The sequence below is a fragment of the Neofelis nebulosa genome, chromosome 4 (assembly GCF_028018385.1).
Source record: "Neofelis nebulosa isolate mNeoNeb1 chromosome 4, mNeoNeb1.pri, whole genome shotgun sequence".
Lineage (NCBI taxonomy): Eukaryota > Metazoa > Chordata > Mammalia > Carnivora > Felidae > Neofelis > Neofelis nebulosa.
In genome coordinates, this window is record NC_080785.1 from 115,618,460 (window position 1) to 115,641,480 (window position 23,021).

Consider the following 23,021-nt stretch of genomic DNA (forward strand, 5'->3'; position numbering starts at 1 on the left):
TGTGTCTCCCTCTCTCTCTGCCCCTCCCCCGTTCATGCTCTGTCTCTCTCTGTCCCAAAAATAAATAAAAAACGTTGGAAAAAAAAAAAAATTTAAAAAAAAAAAAAAAAAAAAACAGAGACTTCTGGCTAGAGAGTTAATTTTTTTCTCTGAATATGTAGCTAAAACAAGGATACCACTCCTCAGAATAAGTGGACTGAGGTGGGGCAGTGAGGAAAGAGGGCTGCCTGCAAAGCAAGCATGTCTCTCCCATGGCCATGCCTGGCCCAACACATCAGAAATGGAGAGTGAGATGTGCGGGACCCACCATGGGAATCTTCTCCCCTGGGTCCCCAGTGTGGGAGGGAAGCCTGGTATAGCTGGACATCACCTACTTAGACAGAGGCCAGCCCCTCTGGGCCACCGTTAGTTCTGCCCACCCTATCTCTGGGCCTCTTCCTTTTGGTAACGACACCCCCCACCCCAGGAATCTTTTGGGCTCCTTCCAGTCCCCACCCTCACTCAGACCATTTGGTTTATGTAGGGTTAACCCTACCTTGGTCTGAGTGATCAGGTGACCCAGCCCTGGCCAATGAGAGGCTACATCCCCATCCCAGCCTGGTGATAGGTTTAGGGACAATGAGGTGACTCAAGCCGGGCCTATCAGAGGATGAATCCCCATTTTAACCTGGTGACAGGATTAGGAGTGATCAGGTGACCCAGACCTGGCCAGTGAGAGCCCTACCCAGGACCTTTGCTGGAACTGTCAGGAAAAACAGCTTACTTTCTGCAAGGCTGGCTGAGCTTGGGACTGCTGGTAGCCCTTTCCAAAGCCAACAGAGAAAACTATAACCAGAGGGGAGATACAGAAGTCTGATAACATCTGAGCACCTGCATCTAGCCATGCCTGAAGCCCTGGGTTTTTTTGTTTTGGGGAGCCAACAATTTCTCCTTTCTGTTTCAGCCCTGTTGAGTTAGATTTCCTGACACTTGCAGCCAAAGAAACCCTGACTGGCATCACCTACGGAGGCAGAGTATATCACCTAGAGGGGCAAGAGTAGAGATCCCAGCTATTACCTGCTTCAGCCCCCACCATGGCACTGGGGAACTTCCATCTCAGGCTCCAGCCACCCTTTCCCACCTTGGAGGTTGAGGGTAACTCTTGAGACTATGTCTCCATCCTTGTTCCCCTCGCAGATGGTGTTCTTGGTAAGGCCAGCTCTGAGCTGAGGCCCAGTAATGTCAGAAGTCTCCCACTGGCTACAGTGCACCAGGAAGCAGGCTGGCCACGCGAAGTTTGCGGTCCCCTCAAGCTCAGGTTCAGATTCCTTTTTGCTGATAAGGAGACTCAGAGAGATGGCCAAACTTGCTTGCAGTTTCAAAGGTCACCTGGGTTTCTGTGACTCCAACGTTGGGGCTTTTCTCATTCCCAGGCCTGCTCCCTCCACCCCACACCCGCAGGGGGCCCTGCTGGTTGCCCAAACCCAGCATCCCAGGGTTAGAGATCAGGTGGAAATTACTGCCCAATTTCAATCCATCCTGCAGAGAAAGAGCTTGAGAGCAGCAAAAACCACCACCCTTAACACCAAGTATAGGAGCTGAGCTTTTAATGCCCCGATTTGCCTAGTCTCCAGGCAGAGCTGGGAAGAGTTAGAGCTTCTGGTCTTGGTTACATGGAGGAGGGGCAGCTATGCAAGCAGCACAATTCTGATACCCTAGAGTTCCCACCAGCTTTGCAGCAAGGACTTTCCAGAATGGAGAATGGACTGGAGCTACTAAAAACAGGCTTACCCAGCAAGGGTGCTCAACTCTGGGATCTGTGAACATCCCCAGGGAAGATGGGCCCATCTGAATTTCCCACTTTTTGTTTCTGAGATCTTTGAGAAAAGGGTTCCACTGGGGACTCAGCTCTTCATTAAATGTGGGCAGGTGAATATGGCTTCTAGCTCATGCTGGCCTAGAGTTGCTGGCCTAGCATATGGCCATGCTGGCCTAGAGTCTAGCCTAGCATATGGCTTCTAGGCCCAGCTCCATGCTGGCCTAGAGTTGCTGTGGCCTAGGGGCTGGGAAGGAGGGCAGGTAGTTTGCAGAAGCTGAGAGAAAGGCCTGTCTCTCCCTAGGCTGCATGAGGAAGGGGAGGCACCGGGCCTGGGAGTTCACGTCAGAGGTGAGACCCTGGGCCTTGGTCCCAGACTGCAGTCCCCTGACGTTGTTTTTTCAGTCCTGATGACTGTATTCTGCATTCCCTTCACAGTCCCTCTCTGCAGACCAACCACCAGCCCTGGTCTGGCCTTGACATCTGGTGAATTTAAAAAAAACCTGCTGAGGCTGGATGCTCAGGGCCTTGCCCAGTCTCAAAATGGTGACTATCAAGAAGAGATGATCATATTAGTTAATTATATTAATTGGTGTTATTCATAATGTTAACTACAATCTGTACAGCTCCTTACCATTTACAAAGTGCTTACACACACTCACACACACACATATACACACATATATGAGATCAAAATCTCATTTGATCTTCACAGCAGCCATGCGTTTGCAGGACCGAGGATTTGGGGTTTCCATTTTACGGGCAAAGAAAGTGAGGCCCAGGGAGGGAAACTGTTCAAGGACATCAGCTGAGGGTGAGCTGCAGCTAAGGTGGTTTTGAGAGGGTAGATATGCTCTCCCTGCCCATTCATTCCTTCATTCATTCCCCCATTCGTTCCTTCCTTCATCCATCTAGCATTTATTAAGCACCTACTGTGTGCCCCACTCTGTGCTATACATTTATCCCTAAGCTGGGACACCTTTCCAGGGAGCAAGAGTTCTTGTGTTCCTGAGACATGAGTTGGGGAGAGGAGGGGCAGAGATCCCACCAGCCCCTGGGAACTCAGGACTCCAGATCGGGTCATACTTGTCGAGTGGGGAGCCTCATTTTTCTCTCGTTATTCTTTTTTTTTTTTTTTTTTTTTTTTAAACTCAAGGAGTCTGTGCAACCTGGTTCCAACAGACCTGGTTCCTGGTGGGGCAGCTGTGGCTGGGGGTAGGCATAGGGAATGGGAGACTCCTACAGTTGACCATAGAGTCCTTGGCAGGGCTTAGGCCGGTGCCACCTGGCTGGTCTCCGTCTTGGAGGCGGTGGTGGAGGCCTCGTCATCACCCAGTGGGTTCTTGCCACAGCAGAGGGTAGTGAGCATGCAGTTCCGGAACTGGAAGGCAAAGAACGTGAGTCAGAATCAGGGTCCACCGAAAGTGTGTGTAGCAAACTGGAGTGGTTGGCGAGATTTACCTCCAACCCCTTCCCTGCTTCTGGCTCTCACAGCCTCCACTCCCCTCTCAAATCTGGCTTCCTGGAGGGAATTTAGTAAGCGCATGTGGCCCCACCCCAGAGATGCCAGGGACCAAACCCAAGAGGGCTCTGCTACTGATGACATTCCCTGATGCCTTCTGTGTGCCAAGGGCTATCTGTAAGTACTTTATATAGCCCTAGCGTTTGGGATTTTGCCCTCTCTAGGAAAAAAGACACTGAAGCCCAGAGAAGGGAAGTGACTTCCCAAGTGTCAATCAGCTAAAAAAGAAGAACTGGGATTTGAAACCAATATGCCTAACTCTAGAGACCATGTTTTCCCCCACAGGTTCATGGATTCTGCAGAGAAGTCACTGGTTGGTGTTAAAGAACTGCTTTATCCCTTCCTCCCTTGGAATAAGACTTTAGCTCCTTGTTCAGCTTTGTGGAGACTGGCACCATCCCATTCCCAGGCTTGGGACTTAGACCATTTGACTTTTAAAGTGGGCCTCCAGAACCGTCTGGACTGGCACTTCTCATACTTGAGCCAGTGTGAGAGTCACCTGGTGGGCTTGTTAGAAATGCAGGTTCCTGGGCTCACCCTGAGCTTCTGATTCAGCAGGAATCTGCATTTCTCCTAGATGACTCTGATGCTCTGGGGGATACCAGTTTCCCTGCCTAGTTTTGCAGGTGAAATGACTGAGGCCCAGTCAAGGACATGGCTTGTCCTCCGCAGGCAATGCCTGCAGCCTGGGGCCCCTGGACCCCTCCGCCCCACCAGCAAGCACCTGCTTGTTCATCATGATGTAGATGACAGGGTTGTAGATGGAGGAGGACTTGGCGAAGAACGCCGGGAGTGTCATGAGGATGGGGCCAAAGTTGGAGCCCTGGTGGGTGAAGATGTAGAATGCCACGCTGGCGTAGGGCAACCAACAGATCAGGAAAGCAATGACCATGATGATGACCATGCGAGTGACCTCCTTCTCAGCCTTCTGGGTGGTGGCTGACTCCTGCTGCTGGGCTGCCGCCTGTAAGGACACAGGGTCTGCTGTCCAGACTGTGGCTCCTTTGGGACAGAGGCCAGTCTCAACCCAACCAATGTATGTGTCCCCAGCACCCAACACAGGTCCATACCTCCTTGACTGTGAAGACAAGCTGCCCGTAGCAGAAGAAGATGACGATCATGGGGATGGTGAAGTGGACCACGAACATGTAGATGACAAAGGACTCGTTGTTGACCTCTGGCTTGAGTGTGTAGTAGTCGATCCCGCATGAACACTGCATGCCTTCAGGGATGTACCTGACCACCAGAGGGGGACGGGGCAAGAGAGGGCACGGGGAGACCCACATGTGAGGGACTTGAGGAACAGGCCCCCAACACACCTGCTGTGTGGCTGGGCTTGCTCTGGGCCCCGCTTTCCCTCTCTTTAAAAGAAGCATAATAAAATATCTGCATGGCTGCATGACTGTGAGGATCAAATCAACGGAGATGAGGGATTCAAATGCCCTTGTGAAAACAGCCATGCTATCATGAGATGGTCCAGTCTCTTGCCTAGCAGAGCCCGGACACCGCGGACCTGCGCTGTGTTTCCTCACCACACTGGCTGCTTCTAGTGGCTGGAGGCTCAGGCTGTGCAAGGCAGAGGTTGGTGGGGAGACGGGAAAAGCCCCCGAACTCTGTATTTGAGGCAGTTTGTACAAACTAGGGTCTTACTAACAGGGTAAGAGTATTTTCTAGGCCAAAGATGGGCACACAGAGTAACTAAGGGATCTTTGCACAGTTTCGAGAAACAAGAGGTCCCAGGGACAGATGGTTAGGATGTTTCTGTGATTTCAGAGGATGGTGACAATGGAGGGTCTATTGGCTGTGCCTGTGGGGATGGGACTGGGCAGGACTGGAGAAAACAGGGAAAGAGGCTGGAGGCGATGGGCTCAGATTCAACAAAGGACAAAAAAATAAATAAATAAAATAAAAAAGAAAATTGACCCCAGGAAGCTGAGAGAGGAGGGAAGGGAAGAAAGATTGGGAATTTCCTAGAAGCAGAGGGACACGAGGCCTCCAGGAACCCACAGGGTCACCCGTCCAGTTTCCCAAACCACTGTCCTCCTATCTCTCATCTGAGCCCCATTTGCAGATGATGGACTAGAGGCTGGACAGGACACAGTTCCCAGGGGCTACAGTGTCACCCACTTTCACTAGGTAGGCTTGGCCTCCCCAGGTGCTGAGGCCCAAGGTCAGAGGGAGTTGCCTATGGGGCAAAGAGGATTGGAATCTGGTCCTGGCTTAGTTGAGGATTAGGGGCACAGCCAAGGTTAAGGGTTGGGCGTCTTGGATTCTCCTTGACATGGGGCCCAGGAGGTGGCACTAGCTCCTGGAGCAACATTAGGGTCTGATTCTCTCTTCCCCTACCCTAAACCCCAACCCTGGGAGAGCTGCCAGGGTGGGTGTTCGGGGTGGGGGACATATAAGCTCGGTGCCCAGAATGAGCCCCAGGTTTGCATCCTGGCCGGGGACCCTGTAAAGAACCCCCACCCCAGGGACCCTTCCCTTCTGCTTAGTGCCATTACCTGGACCAACCAACGAGGGGGGGTGCAGCGCAGGCCAGTGCCATGACCCAGGTGAAGGCGACGCCCATTATGGCATGGTTCTCCCCAAAGCGGAAGTTGCTCATGGGCTTACACACCACCACGTACCGCTCAATGGCCAGGACCACCAAAGACCACAGGGCAATTTCACCTGCAAGGCAGTCAGCTATCAGTCAACACATCACCTGCCTGGACCCCACTGTCCAAGGAGGAAGCGCTCCTCCTGGATGGGAGAGGGCAGGCAGGAAGGCCACCTAAGGCACAGTTGGAGCCAGGACTTGGGAAAGAGAGGGCTTCGATTCTGAGAAGAGGAGCCAAGGGGCTGTGAGGCAGAAAGGCATTATGCTGAGAAGAGAGTGAACCGGGTACCTCCCAGGAAGAGGAGTTAGTTCAGTCAGGGCTCTGGGTTCATGAAGGACAGGAAATCAGATTCCAGGGTCATGATTAGACTAGGATCCCTGTAGGGAGTTTTTGCAGAAGAATGTGCACTTCGTGGGGCAACAGGCAGAGTGCCTGCTGGAGCTAGAATTCCTGCTCTCCCTCTTGTGCACCAGCCTCTCCCCTGTGGGGAATGAAATAACCTGGGCCTGTGGGTCCCCACCTGGGAGCCAGAAAGCTGAGCAATGTTTTGCCCAGAAGAAGAAGCAGGAAAGAATGGTGGAATTCAGACAACTGCCCTACACATCACCCCAGAAACTCATTCAGGAGGTTAGCCATAGAATTTATCAACCAAACCGGGACATTTCTGAGAGAGAAAAAACAACACTACTAAGTATTACTCCAGGAAAATAATTGTAAACTGACGCCAGCCCGGCAGAGAAGTGCCTACCTGCATGTGGCCTCCATCTCACCCCTGCCTTCTAGCCTGAGACTCCTCAACCCACCTCCAGTCTTATTGTGTGTGGGGGGCTTATCCCCTTCCAAGAAACCCCTTCCATAGGGGAGGGACTAGACCTGTGTGGAGATCTGTAGCTTTGAAAAGTGCGATCAAATAGTTCCTTTGACTAGAAAACTGATGGGGTTGCTGCAGAGATAACAGATCCTGTTTAGTAGATGAGAACAGTGAGGCACGGAGGAGAGAAGAGGCACATTCAGGGATGTGGCAGGGCAGTGACAAGGGCCTAGGTCTCCTGGCTCAGATCCAGAAGTGCCCCCCTTCTCTGAGGACACATGGCCTCTCAGGCAAGCAGGAGAGAGCCAGGGTGGCTGGGAGAGCCCAGCACCAGCCACAAGGACTGTTCTGCCTCCTTGTCTTCTCCCTCTTTCACATGTCCAGGACACAGTCTCAGCCCCATGCCTGGGGAATCTCCGGCCACCACTGGGCGTTTGTCACCTTCAATGGTCACAGATCACCCAGTCTCAGGCCACGAGGTAGGAGTGATATAGGGCTGCCACACACAGGCAGACCCTTCTCTGCAAGATTGGATAGACACTGGTGGGGAGAGACTGAGCCCATTGTTTAGCACAGGCAAAGTCCAGTGGCCAGAGGACTAATGATCTGTGTGCCACCCCGGTCTGAAAGCCCTGAGCACAGAGATCTGTCTTGTCCAGCTCTATTCCCACTGCCCAACATGGGTCTGACAAGGCACAGCTTCTCCGAGGGAAATAGAACATGGCCTGAGGAGCCGCAGAAATGTGGGCTCAGGTCATGATCTCATGGTTTGTGGGTCCAAGCCCTGCGTCAGGCTCTGTGCCGACAGCTCAGAGCCTGGAGCCTGCTTCGGATTCTGTGTCTCCCTCTCTCTGCACGACCCTCCTGCCCTGCTCATGCTCTGTCTCCCTCTCTCTCTCAAAAATGAATAAATGTTAGGGGCGCCTGGGTGGCTCAGTCGGTTAAGTGTCCGACTTTTGCTCAGGTCATGATCTCACTGTTCATGAGTTCAAGCCCCGCATCGGGCTCTGTGCCGTCAGCTCGGAGTCTGGAGCCTGCTTCAGATTCTGTCTCCCTCTCTCTCTGCCCCTCCCCCGCTCGTGCTCTGTCTCTTGACAATAAATGTTAAAGCAAATTTTTTTTTAAAGAAAAAAAGAAATGTGGGCTGGAAACTCAGCTCTATCCTCACCACAATGTGGCCCCAGCAAGGCCCTTGACTCTTTCATCCTCAGTTTCCCTGATGCAAAGCAAGACAATGGCACCACTCTATGTGAGATAAACAGTGTCCAATGCCTGCCCTCAATAAACAGCAGCCTAGCTTATCATTACTGACAGTGTTTGTTGATTAAGTGGAGAGTGCTGATGAATGTAGAGGGGAGAAGGCCTCTTAACCACCATCCCCCAATATGGAGTTCTCTCCAGATCCCTCCACACCCTCCCCACCACTGACTCCTGACTCCCCCAGCTAGCCACCCATACACCAGTTCTTACCGCCCAGTGTGGCAAAGAAGCCCTCCAAATTGCATCCTGTGGGCCCAAAGACAAAGTATCCATGCAGAGAGGTGTAGAGGGTGGTGGTGAAGCCACCGAAGACCATGAAGAGGTTGGCCACAGCCAGGTTGAGCAGGATGTAGTTGAGAGGCGTGCGCAGCTTCTTGTGCTGGACCGTAACGTAGAGCGTGAGGAAGTTGATGGGGAAGCCAAGCACGATGAGCAGGAACATGTAGGCGGCCAGCATGGAGAACTGCCATGGCTCAGCCAGGTAGTACTGTGGGTACTCGAAGGGGCTTCGTACCACACCCGTTTTGTTGGAGAAGGGCACGTAGAAGTTCGGGCCCTCCGTCCCGTTCATGGCTGTGGTCCTGGTGGCTGCCCTGGGGGCGGCTCAGACCCAAGAGTGCTGCTGAGGCCTGAACTTGGCCACCCAGGGCTCTGGCTGGACGACTCTGGGCTCTAACCACCCCCCCCCCAGGCCCTTATAAAGTGACCTCCCCTCCCTAAGCTCCTGGCTGAATCAGCACCTGGAAGATTGGGGGCATTATTAATCATACTAATCCCCACTACTGCAACTGGGGGCCTAATTGGCTTCCAAGAGGGGCCAAGGTGACTCTAGGCAGAAGCCTGGGGCCAGAGAAGGGAGGTACTGGGGACCCTGGGAAAGGGCAGGAGGCCCAACCCCAACTCTTCTAGTCCCCAGGAATCCCTGCCATCTCAGTCTGTTGGCCTTGGCCTGGCATTGGGACCTCTGGCTCCACGCCCACGTCCCCCTCATTTCATGCCAGAGGACTTTGTCTTCCTCCCCACTGGACCATGAGCTCTCTGGTTCTCCTCTCAGTCTCTCAGCCTCTTACCTATTTCTTCCCCACCTGTCACCTCCTGGCTCAGTCCCTAACACTAGTCCATCTCACCAAGTTATGAGCTCCATGAGGGCAGGGGCCACGTCCTGCCATCTTTGGCACTTTCCATGCCAGACCACAGCCTGGCATAGACCCGGAGCTCGATAAGTATTTGAACTGGAATTCACTCACTCACTCGTTCATTAAACATTCATGTGCAGGCCACTGGGGATACAAAAATCCAGAAAGGAGGAGGTTATGCGCTGAGGAAGACCCTGAACAGATCCAGGTCCAGGGAGGGGTTTCCATGAGGCCAAGGGAGGAGAGACCGCTTATAACGGTGAGGTGTCTGAGGAGGTGAAGTTTGGGTCTTTGAGGGAGGGGAGTATTTTGTTAGGTTGCCAAGCAGGGAAGACAGGGGAGACTAAAGACAAGGGCTGACAGAGGCCTGAGGCCTGTCAGGGGTGAGGCCGCACATGGGCTATGAAGCCAGCTCTGGTGGGTCTTAATACCAAACTGAGAAACCTGGTTTTATCCAAATAGCATTGGGCAGTGGTTTGGGCAGATCATAAGGGGCAGAAATGTGGCTCAAATGCCCCCAAGATGTATTGGAGGGAGTGAGGATAGAGGAGGGGACCAGGCAGGGGGTGATTGGAGCAGAAAGGGGACAGAGGCTCTAAGGCTCCTGAAGCAAGGCCTTGCATCCAGGAGGCAGCTGTGTGCCAGGTGACATGCTAGGCACCAGATCACTGCCGTGAGCAAGGCAGGCTTGGGTCCAGTGTGAAGGTGAGGCTGAGCCTAGAAAAAGAACTGGTTGGACACTGCAACACACAGGGCACATCTGGGGACGTCTGTGTCAGCTGGGCTGGGACAGTGGGCCTTGGAAGCTGTGTGGCAGGTCACTCCACAAAATCAGGTTCTGGGGGCGAATGGCTCTGCACTGACAGGCTCCCCCCATCAGTGAAAGGGGCACAGTGATGCCCCCCGAGAAATGAAGTGGGGCACATGGCAGTGCCCAGCACACCGGTGCTTGATGACCAGCCTCCAACCACAAACGTGTATGGAGTACCTACTGTGCTCCACACACAGTGCTCAGTTCTGATGAACATGGTAGAGAAGGACGATGCCCACAGGAAGTACCATTCTGTGGGGCTGGCAGGGCTCACAAAAAAGTACTGAAACAAATGAAATAGGACAAGTTCAGATTGTGACCCGCTCCCAACACACTGTTGTTTGGAGCAGTCCAGAAAGGTGAAGTCTGAACCATGAACTTAGTGATCGATGGAAGGAGTCGGCCAGGGAAGTGTCCCCATCTCTAAGACTTCCAGCCCTTATACTCTCTTCAGTGCAGTCTCTTCCCCCCTGACACCCCCAGACCTGTTTCCTCAGAAAAGCCCTCCCCCTCCCTTCAGCCCGCCTGAGAGTCCAGATTCCTGCCTGTTGCGGGCGGTCAGGGCTTGCACATGGAGGGCTGCAGAAGTGTGTACTGGTGGAATGAGCTCAAGGGAAGGCGTGGCAGGGCTGCTGGGGTGTGACCTTTCGCAGTTTAAGGTGCTTGGTTCAGTGATTAGGCCCAATGTTAATGAGGTCAAGGTGGAGGGTTTGATTCTGACGTGGCCCTGGTAGCCAGACGGAGGGAGGTGCACCAGACTCCCTGGGTCAAGACTGACCCCCACACAGCCCAGAGCTGGCTGGGGTGAGCCCTCAACCATAGACCTCAGCACCTTGCCTTCACCTCCTCCTAATGCTGTGACAGCTTGGAAGATTTTAATTTATGCTCTGTTCACATGTTTTTTGTCCAACTCACAGGCTGTCATGTGAGCAGGCAGGGGTGGGGGGTGGGGGGGTGTGGTCTGCCCAGCTCTCAGCAGGGTTCCCAGAGCTGAGCATGGTTCTCAGGACGTTGCAAAATGTTAATCACTTCCCATACACTGGAAGGAGCTTGGATTTCTGTCTGTTTTGTTCACTGATGTATCCTCAGGGCCTGGCACATAGTAGGTGCTCAGCATTTGTGGATCGAGTGGATAGATAGATCTAGGTTATTTCAATCAGTGCTTCCCTCTCTAAGTCTCAGAGTTTAATGACCCTTGTCACAGGGCTATGGCCAGGGAGGAATTAAAGGCATCACCACTGTGACATTGCATTGTATTCTGTGAGGCATGACAAAGAATCCTTTTCTTAAACAACAACAAAAAAACGCTCTTTGTTCAGAGCAACAGGCTCATAGTGAGCAAAAAGTTCAACAGAAGTCACCGACCCTCCCTGCTACATTTCACAGGTGGGGAGACTGAGGTCCAGGGTGGTCAGTGAGTCAGTGGCCCAGATCACATAACAAACTTTGGCTATCACCTGCCTGGCCATGCCTCCATCCCTACACGAAAGATAGCTCTCAGGAAAGTTCTGCTAGCTGTTTACATCATGGTATAAATGACTAAAAAAAAAAAAGAAAAAAGAAAAAAAGAGGTTGTGCTGGGCTGGTGGGAAAGCCACAAGACTGAGTCACACAGGCCTGGGGCAGCAGTGGTGGTTCTGAAGGCAGGGGGTGGCACTGGACTCTCGCCTGGGACCCTGAGTCACCCTGAGAAGTCCCACTTCCCCTCTCCAGCCTCAGTTTGCTGAAGCTAGGAAACCTTGGGGGATCCACACCCATCTGCAGGTTTGATGTGACCTGCTTTCCCACCAGGGTCCAGTCACAGATCTTCACACCTTATCATTTAGGAGCCATGGTATCCCTTAGCTGGGTACAGCCCCTTTACACCTACCCTTACATCTGGTCTGAGGCTCTAAGGCCATGCCGCCTGGGCACAGCCCCGCCCCCTCCCTTCCCTGTGCCTCAGTTTCCTACTCTGTTGCCTGTAAGTGATCAATGACTGTTGCTGACAGTATTAGCCTCTTAGAGTCTCATTCAGGTCTCAGCTTACAAAGCACTCCTTGGAGAGGCCCCTGACTCTACACACCAGGCCTCCCCCTCTGCCTCCCACATCACATTCGTTTCTACTCGGTACCTATCACTGTCAGCAGTGGTCTTACTTGTCTCCTTACTGATTCATTGCCCATCTCTCTCCAGAGTACAGGGCTGGGCTGGCCTGGACTTTGCTGAATCTGAGCTGGCAGCTTGGAGCAAGGACTCAATAAATATTTGTCGAGTGGATGAACAACTCCTGGCCCCCCATGAGGAGGTCTCACTCCCTAACCTTTGACCACTGAGGAAATGGGCTCAGAGGGTTAGTATTCCTCAGCAGAGCCGGAGGTGAACTGGCTGTCTAACTCCCCAGTCTGAGCTTTCTTCTATGCCAGCTGGTCCAGAAGGGGCCTAGGAGCATGCCAAGGGACAAGCCCCGGTGTGGGTGGCTTTCTGAGCCACTGGCCCCTCAGTCAGGCTTAGGGACGAGCTATGGGGGTGGAGGGCTGGGGTTAGTTGTCTCTGAAGATGGTAGCACCTATCTCCAAGCTTCCCTGAGCCTGGCCCCCTGGGAGCCCAGGTGCAGGGCTCTGACTTGGCCGTGGAGGATTAGGGGCTTAGTAGGTAGCACACAAATAGCCCTTAAGCCTCTGCATGGAGGTGCTGCTGGTTCAGCAGCTTCCTCTTCCCTTTTCCTTCTCTTTCTCCTCCTCCTCTCTCTCTGCCTCCTCTCCCTGGCTTAGCCCCACCTAGCTGCATCACCATGGCTGAGCGAGGCCTTAGACTGAGCTGAGAATCTCAAAAGGAAGAAAGGAAGGAGATGGACCCACTCTCCCCCCCCCTTCCTTCCTCTTCTCCTCCAGTCCCACTTCCTCCCTCCTCCCTCCCCCCACTTCCTTCCGACCCCAACATTAGCCAAACACTTTCTAGGTGCCACGCTCAGGGCTGGGTGCTAGGGACACTGAGATGAATCATATATAGCCCCTGCCCTCAAGGAGGTCCCAGGCTTAGGGGCCAGCTGACAAAGGAAAAACAAATAACCATGGGATGTAGGGCTCTGTTCCCAGCCCCAGTGCTGTGAGATCCCAGAGGAGCAAGGTATAGACCAGGAGGGAGGGAGGAGGGAGGCTCCCTAGCCTAAAATGGGGGACAACTGAACCAAGGCACAGCAAGAAAAGGGCCAGCTGGTATGGAGGCCCTGGGGCCTGGGGTGGATGGCCGGCCAGGGGAGGGCAGGCCTAGGAATCCGGGTGCTGGCTGGCTAGCAATGGGGAGGGTTATAAGCAGGGGAGAAGCATGATTAGGTTCTCATTCTAGGAAGATGTTCTGGAGTCTGGGTGGAGTTTTGGGATAAGTGCTGGACCCAGGGAGAGAGCCGTGCCCAGTGCAGGCCTCTTTGCTAAGGTTTCCACCTACCCTGAGGGTGGGGCTAGCACAAATGGAAGGTCACTTGGTGTCTGCCATAGGCATCAACCTTGGAGACAGGGCATCTGCCTACCTGTGCAAGAGCCACGAGGGGCTCCTGGTTTCAGCAGCCTCACTGGGATGGATGGGGACACCTAGCTGGTTGAGGCCAGACTAAAGCCAGGCCCACCTAAGGCCTGGTCCAGGGCTCTTTCTGGGCTGTGCAAACCACCCCCCCCCCCTTTTTCCTTACTTCTTCCTTCTAGGAACATGGGTAGCACTGGGGACTTGGAAGATCAAGTCACAGCCTGAACCACTTCCAAGCTGTGCAGCCTCCAGCAGCTGTGCCTCTGTCCGGGCCTCAGTGGCCTTTTAGTGAAATGGGCATCTCAACATCCCTACAGTGCCTTCCTTGTTGTAGCATGTGAAGGGTCATCAGCCTCATCAGATGGAGACTTGAGGCTCAACCTCAAAGTCAGAGCTGGAGGAGGCCCTTCTGCATACATGGGGAAACTGAGCCTTGGAGAAAGAATGGGCCTGGTCAAGACCTTGTCTAGGCTGAGACAGGAGAGATGCAGAACATAATGCTTAGGTGCAAAGGCTGTGCCTGGGTGTGAATTGCATCTTGGCTCAGTAAGTATTTGTTGAATAAAGGAGAGAATGTTGCTGAGCCTCAGTTTCATCATCTGCATTAATGGGCATTCCTGGAGGCTGTTGAGGATTGAGGAAGACGACGCATGGAGAGTGCTTAGCAATGTGTCTGGTACCCAGTAAGCATTTGATTTAAAGGAAGCTACTGTCTCAGACCTCCACAGCTTCCTTATGCTTCCCCGCGGCAGCAGAACCTGGCACGGCACACCCTGGTTTTTGTGTTATTCGGCTGAGAAGATGCATGCTGGAGTCTCAGGGTGGGCCCCCCACCCCCTGCCTCTAGCCACCGACCATCTGATCTGTCACTGTGATTGACGCCTGTTGGGTGGCTAGGGCTGTTTTCTCTCTCTCCTCTCTTTTTCCCAGCCATATGCAAATGATTTTAGTTCAAATAATGCGCTAATGGAAATCCTAACACATTAATAAATGTTTAGCAAGAGAGAGAGCATGCATGATGGTAAGTAATTAGACACTCAACGGAGGAGTTCTGTTGGCACAACTGTCTGGCTCCCTTTCTTTATTTTCCTCCATCATCTCCAAAGAGAGACACAGAGGGAGGCAGGAGAGGAAGGGGGAGGGCAGGGGGCCAGCTTCAGCACTCACCACTGGGTGGTCTCTGCAGCCACTCCTGTCTCCAGGCCTCAGTCTTCATCCCTCCAATGGGGACATTTGTCCGGCTCTGCCCACTTCACAGAAGAGCTGTAAAGTATCAATATCCAATCACAGGGGTGGTTTTCTTATCTGACAGCCCAGTTCTCCTTCCCCTGCTGTCAGGACTTTGCATAAAGCACTGGATCACTGCCACCTCCGGGACAGGTAGTGTGGAAAGCAAAGGGAACAGGGCACTCAGGGAAGGGCAGATCAGGGGCTTCCACCGAGGGCTGGATGAGCCCTTGGGCTCCAGCACCTCCACCGACTCTCATGGCTACAGAAAGGAAATCATAACGATTCCATCACAAGGCTGGTGTGAGAACTGAGACAACATATGAAACTCAGCTGGCATAGAGAAGGTCCCCAATAAACGTCAGTTCTCCCTCCTCAGCTTCCAAAGTGCTACCCACCCATGCTCTCAAGCTGCCAAATCAGACACTGTTGATGCTCAGGGGCAGCAACCTTAGCAGAACCTCAAACAGACCCACTTGCTTCAGGAGCTGGAAGGAAGGGGAAAGCTTCAGTGGGGTAGAGGCCTCTGTGGGGCTGGATGAATGGAGTAAAGGGGGGCTTGGCCATAGGCAGGAAGCAGAGGGTGGGTTCCAGAACCTCTGCGGAGAGGCCCTCTTTGCCATCGTCTTTGTGGAGCCAGGAACCTTATTTTCTGGTCAAGACAGAGCCCCGCTAAACCAAAATAAATAAACACTCGTTCCCCTACCTATTCCCATATTGCCATTTCGATTAGATTAAATTTTAAGAGCAGGCAAATGTAATGTTCCTCTCAGATCAAATTAGAAACAGGTGCACTTTTGCATAAGGAAATTAAGTTGCAGACAATATGAAGATTTGCTAAAATGCAGACACTGATGAAAATAAGTAGCCCTTTTATTTGCAATTATTGAGGCAATCTGTTCACAAAGTGTACATGTTAATGGTCTGACAGATCTGTGGACTCCAGCAGGCTGCCACCAACTCAGAGCCTTTCTGAAAGTAACAGATTTTTTTTTTTTCTGACAGTTTAACTCTTCCTGTGACAGCCCATCCAAGCGCAAGGTGGCCTTGGTAGGAGTGGTGATCCTGAGGGGGCCAGTCACGGGCCGGGGTCATCGATGCGTCTCCGACAGTAGGGGCAGCAGGTGTGTTGAAGCACCAGCAGCTCGTAGTCCTCCGAATGGAACATCTGAGAAGAAACGGTCATGACCCAGTGCCAACCCCTGAGCCTGGCAGGGACTGTCGCCCTTCCAAGGGGGAGGAGGCCTGGCAGTGAGTCAGGGCTAGAAACACAGGATCCAGAACACCTTTGTCTGAGGACTAGAACAAAGGGGGGAAGGGTCTGGGGTCTGAGGCCCCTTTTCTCTCTTTTTTTAAATTTATTTATTTTTGAGACAGACAGAGACAGTGTAAGCAGAGAAGGGGCAGAGAGAAAGGGAGACAGAGAATCCCAAGCGGGGATCAACACCGGGCTTGAACTCACAAACCAACTGAGCCACCCAGGACTTCCCCAAGGGGACACTTGTGAAATGGAAAAGCAGTGTAAAGAAGAAACTGGTAAGCACATATGAGTTGTAGGCATAGTACCTGGAAGCAAGAGGGGCACATGGTGATGGAGGCGTCAGGCAGGAGTGAGCGGAAGTACTGCCACTGCAGGGGTGGAGGCCAGCGCTTGATGAGGACATCCCGACGACTCATGGAGCGGAGCACTGACCGGCTTACCACCACGGGCACAAACTCTGAGCCACCTTGCTGCAGGGTGGGCAGGTGGGAAGCAGGGGGCACAGGTGCTCTCACTCAGCCAGGGTGACGTGTTTAGATGGGTCATGATCCCAGAATTTTGGGGGCAACCAGGGAGGACCCCAGAAACTTCCCCTGCTAGGTACCTTGACAGAACGCTGGCAGGTCAAGTAGCTCCTGCTAGCCATCTCTAGTGAGGGGGAACCCATCACCTCAATTCCCCCAGTGGCCTTAACAGGGAACAAGTCTGCTTCATGCCAAGCAATGTGTACAGAAGGGATCTGAGTCACCCCTCCCAACAAGTCTCAGGTGTCTCCACAGCCCATCACTCAGAGAGGTGCCCTCACCTCAAAGCTCAGCTTTGCTGTGAACGGGTCATCATCTCTCATGGAGTCCGTGGTCTCATCCAGCCTCAGAGTCTGGGAATCTGGAGGGGTCTGGTCAAGGATGCAACCTGAGGCTGAGTGGGAAACAGGTCCTGCCCTCCACCCAATGCAAGATTCATGGGAACTCTATGTGGGCCTGGAGTGTTTCCTATGACTCGTCTGTGGAATAGGTTTCTAGATAGAGAAATGGAAGGAACATAGGCCAGGGAGGAGACAGCCCCTGTCACACAGAGGCTGGGCCCCAGTGCACATGCAGGAAAGGGGCTCTGATGGGCTCTTTGCTGCCCCATACAGACTGTGCCATGGCCCATGTAGGCCTGCTGACCAGAAGTACCTAGTAAGTGGAGGCTGCAGGCCTACCGTGGGTGGGAGGAAAAATAATGGGCCTACCTGGAAACCATGGCCAGAAAACCTGGCAATTCCTAGAGAAACACTTAGCAATCACCATGTAGTCTGTAGGCACTTGAGAAGGCCTTACAGATCCTATTTCATGTAGAAGGGGGTGAGAACTCCAAGTCCTAAGGCTAGCCAGACCAGGCTGAAGGTGCCTAGGGAGCTGCCCCCTTTTGCCAGGCTGATGTGAGGTCAGGGTGAGTGGGGTTCCCACAGGAAGGCCCCAGGGGAATGGAGGCTGCTGGTGCCAAGTTAGGTATGACATGTGGCCCCCCAGCAGTAACAAGTTAGCCAAACCATCTGACTTGGGTGTGCAGAAAGCTGGCATGCAGACATGATTTCTGTCCCCCTTTTTCAGCAAACAACTCCTTGGTTTTTCCTTTCTGCTCTGCTTCTCAAAAGGTGGCCCACAGACCAGTGGCACTGGCATCACCTGGAAACTCAGGCTCTCAGTCCGCTCAGACTTGCTGAACCAACTGCTGTGTGCTACCAAAGTCCACAGGTGATGAATGTGCACAGTCACATGTAGAAGCCCTCTGCCTGTGTCTAGCTGGGACAATGAACATGGTCCTAGCTAGAGGGATAAGCTGAGGTGTGGCCTTTGGCCTAAGGTATCCTAGCGAGGATGTGCCCTGGGGTTTTTGCTGTCATGTTGGGAGGACCGTCAGCCCTTTCCCAGGATTGTAAGACTGATGGGATTCAGGGTTGGTATTGCTGGTGGGACAGGGTGGGTGCTATCAAAGAATGAAGTCACTCAGAGGACAACAGAGCCAAGAAGACAACAGACAGCCTCCCGCTGGTGCCGAATGAGCACCTGGATCCTGTTGAGTGTCTATCTAAGACTAGGCTTCTTTACACCCTTGTTTGCTCAGCCTGACTTGTGGCATCTGTCTCTTGTACATAAAAGTAACCTGACTACAAAAGTTGATAGACATCATATGTTGTGTTGGTTGCTCATCAGCTCTGCATGGCCAGAAGCATAGACAGTATGCTTTTAGGAGCTAGGGTAGGCGGGAGGCCCTCCCAGGAACGAGGCATAGGTGAAGACCAAGGTACCATCTCCCCTTCCATGCCTCTTCTGGGTCTGTAGGCATGCACTGTCCCCTCCTGTACCTCTGCACCCTGGCCAGCTCTCTGCCCATTCCCAGCCTGTCCCTGCCACCATCTGGGCCTCTCCAATCACTCAGCAGTAGTCTGCCATGCCCTTGCCCCAACTGGCCCAGCCATCCCCCAAGGCCCTCCTGCCTCCTGCCTTGCACCCAGGCCTTGTGTTCGGCTGGCACACACAGAGGTCCAGCCCAGCACCCAGGATACTGCTGCTTGTGATCTCTTGCCATTTGTTCTCGTGCTTGTGTCTTGGTGCCTCCAGGTCAATGAGGGAGACAGCTTCTTCATCAGTGATCCCCTCTTCCAGGTAGAATTCAACCAGGTGCAGCACCTCTAGAGGGCACAGGGCACAGGGAAGGGCTGTGGGAAGGCCAGCTCAGGAGGAGCTAGGGGCTGGGATGCTCTCACCAGGCAGCATGAGGGGAGGTGGGAGGATCAAAGTTCCTTCCCCACCTGGCAGCAGGGTTCTCTGTAAGCAAGGAGACACAGCAGGGCCGCGTCTTTTGAACACTGCATGTCTGGAGGAAGCAGGCACGTATGCATGTGTGTGCACATGTGGCGTGTATGTGCATGGGTGAGAAGCAGTGGTCTTTAGCCCTTCCTTCTTCCCCCTAATAGCTGGATGGGCTCCTCTCCAAGGGAGGAAGAACGGCCTCTGCCCAGCTACTTGGAAGGGGCTTCTGATCCTTCATCAACATAGAAGGAACTGGGACTTAAGAGCCCATCTTAGCCTCCCAGACCCAATGCCCGACCAGTGGCACCTGGGCATTTATATTATGCAAAACCCCACACCAGGTTCTGAGGGGTGGGTGCTTCAAGTCTGGGCAGCAGGGGGGTCCTATTTCTGGGAACCCTTAGTGACTGTGCATCTGGTGGCGTGGGTTGTCACACTGTCCCCAATTTACAAATGAGGACACATGTGGCCAGTAAGCAGTGGAGAGGGCTCAGCCATCCACTGGCTGCTCCATCTGCACATGCCAGACTTACCATAGGAAGAGGCGGAGAAGACGAAGGGCTGGCGGCAATTGATGCAAACATTGCCCAGGTTGTTCAGCAATGGGTTGTTGGTTGAGCAGCGGTAGCACAAGGGCACCAGCTCCTACAAAAGCACAAGAACCACAACTGCCCAAGGACCAACCGGGAGGGAAGAAATGCTCCCCACTCTGATTTCAGCCCCCTGGGGCCTGGCTGCCAAGAAGAAAGGCCATCTGTGTGGGCAGGGAGGGGGCACTGGCTCAGGGCTCTGTGCTGTGGTGACTCAGGATAAGGGCCTACAGAGGCATCTGAGGCCCCATCACTTGGGCCCCACTGCTCTGGACACTCCTTCACAGGCAGGGCTCAGCAGCACATTTCTCCAGCAGGAATGACAACACCACAGCTGTCATTTACTGGCCACTTACCATGCATCAGGTACCGTGCTAAGCACATTATCTGGGCAGGCTCATCTGTCCTGTGGGAAAGCTATTATGTATGTCCCCATTTGATAGAGGGGGAAACCAAGGTTCAGAGAAATACAGACATAGCTAGGAAATGGTGGAGTTGGGATCTGAACCAAGGTCTGTCTGATGCCAAGTCTCTGAGTTTGAAGGAGGAGATTGTGAAAGAGACAATAGGTTGTCAGGTTGGAAGAAGAGGGCTGGAGCACAGCTGCGCCACAGATACATGGGACAGTGATAACCTGGTTCCAGAAGGAAGGTGGACTAGGGCAGGGGATCCTAGGATGAGGCGAAGGCAGAGCCACTTGGGCACAGAGGAGCAGAAGGAGGTTAAAGGCAGAGCAGTGTGGGCTGGGCTGCAGCCAACTCAGAGCCTCAGAGGAGAGCTGGGCGGCAAGGGAGGGTAGGACTATGGGGCCCACACCAGGGTCTGTGGCTGAAGCACAGGAGGCTGAGTAGAGGACAGAGGAGGCAGAGAGGGAAAAGCAAGAGTTAGCAAACCAAGGCTTAGGAAGGGGAGGAGGCTCACAGAGTCCTGAGAGCATGGTAGCCATCTTTCAAACAGAACCCAGGCCAGGAAAGAAGGCATCAGGAGATGTTCAAGAAGAGGAGGAGAAGCCTCCTGCTTGAGGGAGCTGTGCCCTCACCTCACTGTCATGGAAGGGCTTAGAGCGGATGGTCAGGCTGCCCAGCTCGATGGATTTCTGGAACCTGGCAGGAATATGCAGGCCTTGCAGCTTGTCATAGGCATGTCGGGCCAGCTTGTAGGCACCCAGGGCCTTGCTTTGCTTAGCCAGAGTGAAGAGTGTTTTTCTGTCAATGACAGGGTTAAGGACAGCAGAGGCCACACTGGGCCTGAGAGCTGGCACTGCCTACCCTCAAAGTGAGCCCCGTGCTGGAACACAGCTTGTGCTAGTGCCAGGACGGCATGGGCAGGAGCCTGAGAAGTGCTTTTCTCATTTGTGGGATGTAAGTGTACTTCTCGGATATCAAAGCACAGGGATTTTTCCAGAGATAAAGACAGTGCAGTTTCCATTAATATTTTAACCTTGCTTAGGTTCTCTGGGCCTGCTGATGGCTCATCTTGTACCCTGACTAGGCCAAAATGTCTCTCCCCACCTCGCCCAGCCTGCCAGCCAGGTCCTACAATGCCCAGCACCAAGTGCCATCCTGCTCCAGCCTCGCCAGGAGGAGACAGGTCCCAGACTGCCTGGGGAGCTCACTTAGATCCAGCTCACAGAGGTCACTGGGTGCACAGTACTTCTCTCTGCCTGCACTTCCACCAGGAGCCACAGTGATTTCTGAGGGACAGCCTCCCCGGCTCTCTGAGGCTCTCCTCTGGGCTCCTCAATCTGAGGCTGACAGGCCTTTATGCTTGATCCCAGGTCACCTTAAATGCTAAATGTGCCCAGGCCAGGCCTGCCCTTCCTCCCCTGCCCCACTGGTGAACCCCCTTCCCCACTTCTCCCTGGCAAGCCTCAAGTACCATGCCTCCTTGGCATTCTTCTTCCCCCTGATGCTCCTGCTTCCCCACACCCCCAGTGTGGCACCTTCTACCCTAGCAGTTACATGGTGGTAAGTTTCCTTGTCTGTGTCTCCACTGTCACCCCTCCCAGTCAGGGACCATGTCAGGAGCCATTTCTAGGTCCCCAGTGGACAGTATAGGGTGAAGCTTAGGGCAGAGGTTCAATCAAACTCTGCTGACTTATATAGAACTTGTTGGAAAGGTTGGACACATGTGCTGAGGCTCTGGCAGGTGTGGCCCTGACCACTCCTCTGCAAAGGTCTCAGTCAATGAAGGCACAGCTGGATTTGGGGGAGTTTCCCCTGAAATGTAAATGATGGGCCTGGAACCCTTTAGAGAAGCTAGTTCTAACCGATTAATACCTCTGAGCTCTCTTCTGGGAAGGCCTTTTCCTCACAGAAAGGCGGCAAGGTTGGGGCTGGAAAGGGACTGAGAGAATATAAGCTTTAGAAGAGGACAAGGAGAATGTCCTTTTGTGACTTTTATGACTATAAGGACTTTAAGGATTTTGGTTGTATCCTGGTCGTTTCTGGCAGCATGCATCCTCAATCCCCTTTTCTGCTTACAGCCTCTCAATGGCCCTCACAGGTTTGGGGAAGGTGAGGCCAACTCACAGGGAGGCCCTCAGGCCACTGCATCCCCAGCTTGGCTCCCACTCCCCTCTTCAGCTGCTCCCATACACCATGCTCACTTCACCTCTGTGCCTTTCCATGTGCTGGGTACTCTCCTGGAACATCTACTCTACCGTCTTCCCTGGTAGCTTATGGGATGGATGTCAGCAACTCCAGACAGCCTTGCCTGACCATGACCCCAGCCTTAGCTGCATTCCACCCTTGGGCACAGCACACATCCCACTGAACTAAGCCCAGTTCACTTGTTACTTCCTCTACTAGATGGCAACTTCGTCACCTATTGCCTGGCCCAGTGTCTGGGGCACAGCAGGTGCTCCATCTACTGGGCTGAACAAACACCCATCACCCTTCTACCCGGGGAAATGCCCAAGAGTCCAAGTGTTTCCTATATTTCAGTTACTCCCTCATTTATGGGTTCTGGGAGGGCTTGGGTAGTGTATTGGTTAGAGACCCACTGCTGGGCCAAGCCCAGAGAGCCTGAAAAACAAATCTTCTCTTGGCACTGGCCCCTTGGCCTCCCTTGGCTGAGATGCTTCTACAGCAAAACAGCAGCAGCAGGACAAACTCTCTCTCTCTTCCCTGAGGGCTACAGGACAAAGGGAAGGATCTGCCAGTAAAGTGCTCTGGAAAGAACTTTGCAGGGGCCATTAGACAAGACGGGTGGGACTGAGGGTGGGGGTGAGAGAAAGGATACACCTTAGAGATACCCAAGGGGGGGTCTTTGGTCAGACTGTGCAGTAGGAATCTGGAGATGTTGAAGAGGGTTTCAGGAAGATGGGAACTGAAAGGCTCCTCCTGCAGAGAGAAAAGAAAATAGGGATTGAATTCCTAAGGCAGACACCAATGATTCTGAGTTACTTCAGTAGAAGAGCAATCTCCCTTAATGAGCATCTACTGTGTGCTTTCCAGCCGCCGTCTCATGTGGTCTTCAACATAATCCTGTGAGGATACACTGTCATTGCCACTGTATTGATGAAAACACTGAGGCCCAGAGAGACGACTTGCCCGAGTTATCCAGCTAGAAAAGACTGGAAAAGAGCAGAGCTGGGATTCAAACCCAGGTCTGATTCCAAAGCCCAAGAATGCCTCTCTTCCAAGCTGCACTGCCCCTGGTGTTGATAATAATTCCACTTCCTCGAGCTCAAGTTGTCTCCAAT

The 23,021-nt window shown here is 53.2% G+C and overlaps 2 protein-coding genes across 10 annotated transcripts in view; both read right to left on the minus strand.

Moving 5' to 3' along the window:
• Positions 1–1,569: 1,569 nt before the first annotated feature.
• RHO (rhodopsin) lies at positions 1,570–8,667 on the minus strand. The gene is made up of 5 exons (XM_058725926.1): positions 8,202–8,667; positions 5,822–5,990; positions 4,388–4,553; positions 4,042–4,281; positions 1,570–3,176 (listed from the first exon to the last, which is right to left on the minus strand). Exons 1-5 carry the CDS (start codon positions 8,560–8,562, stop codon positions 3,066–3,068), a joined length of 1,047 nt encoding a protein of 348 aa, XP_058581909.1. The 5' UTR covers positions 8,563–8,667; the 3' UTR covers positions 1,570–3,065.
• A 6,854-nt stretch (positions 8,668–15,521) lies between these two features.
• IFT122 (intraflagellar transport 122) overlaps positions 15,522–23,021 on the minus strand; it is a 72,526-nt gene continuing 65,026 nt past the window's right edge. For 5 of the 9 annotated variants that reach the window (XM_058725912.1, XM_058725915.1, XM_058725910.1 and 2 more), the window contains 7 exons: positions 22,559–22,659; positions 20,355–20,520; positions 19,259–19,370; positions 18,479–18,604; positions 16,733–16,812; positions 16,233–16,397; positions 15,522–15,834 (listed from right to left, as the gene is read on the minus strand). In XM_058725912.1, coding sequence (XP_058581895.1) covers positions 15,745–15,834; positions 16,233–16,397; positions 16,733–16,812; positions 18,479–18,604; positions 19,259–19,370; positions 20,355–20,520; positions 22,559–22,659 — 840 coding nt within the window. In that variant the 3' untranslated portion in view covers positions 15,522–15,744. The other 4 variants (XM_058725913.1, XR_009260695.1, XR_009260696.1 and 1 more) reach the window with 4 other exon arrangements.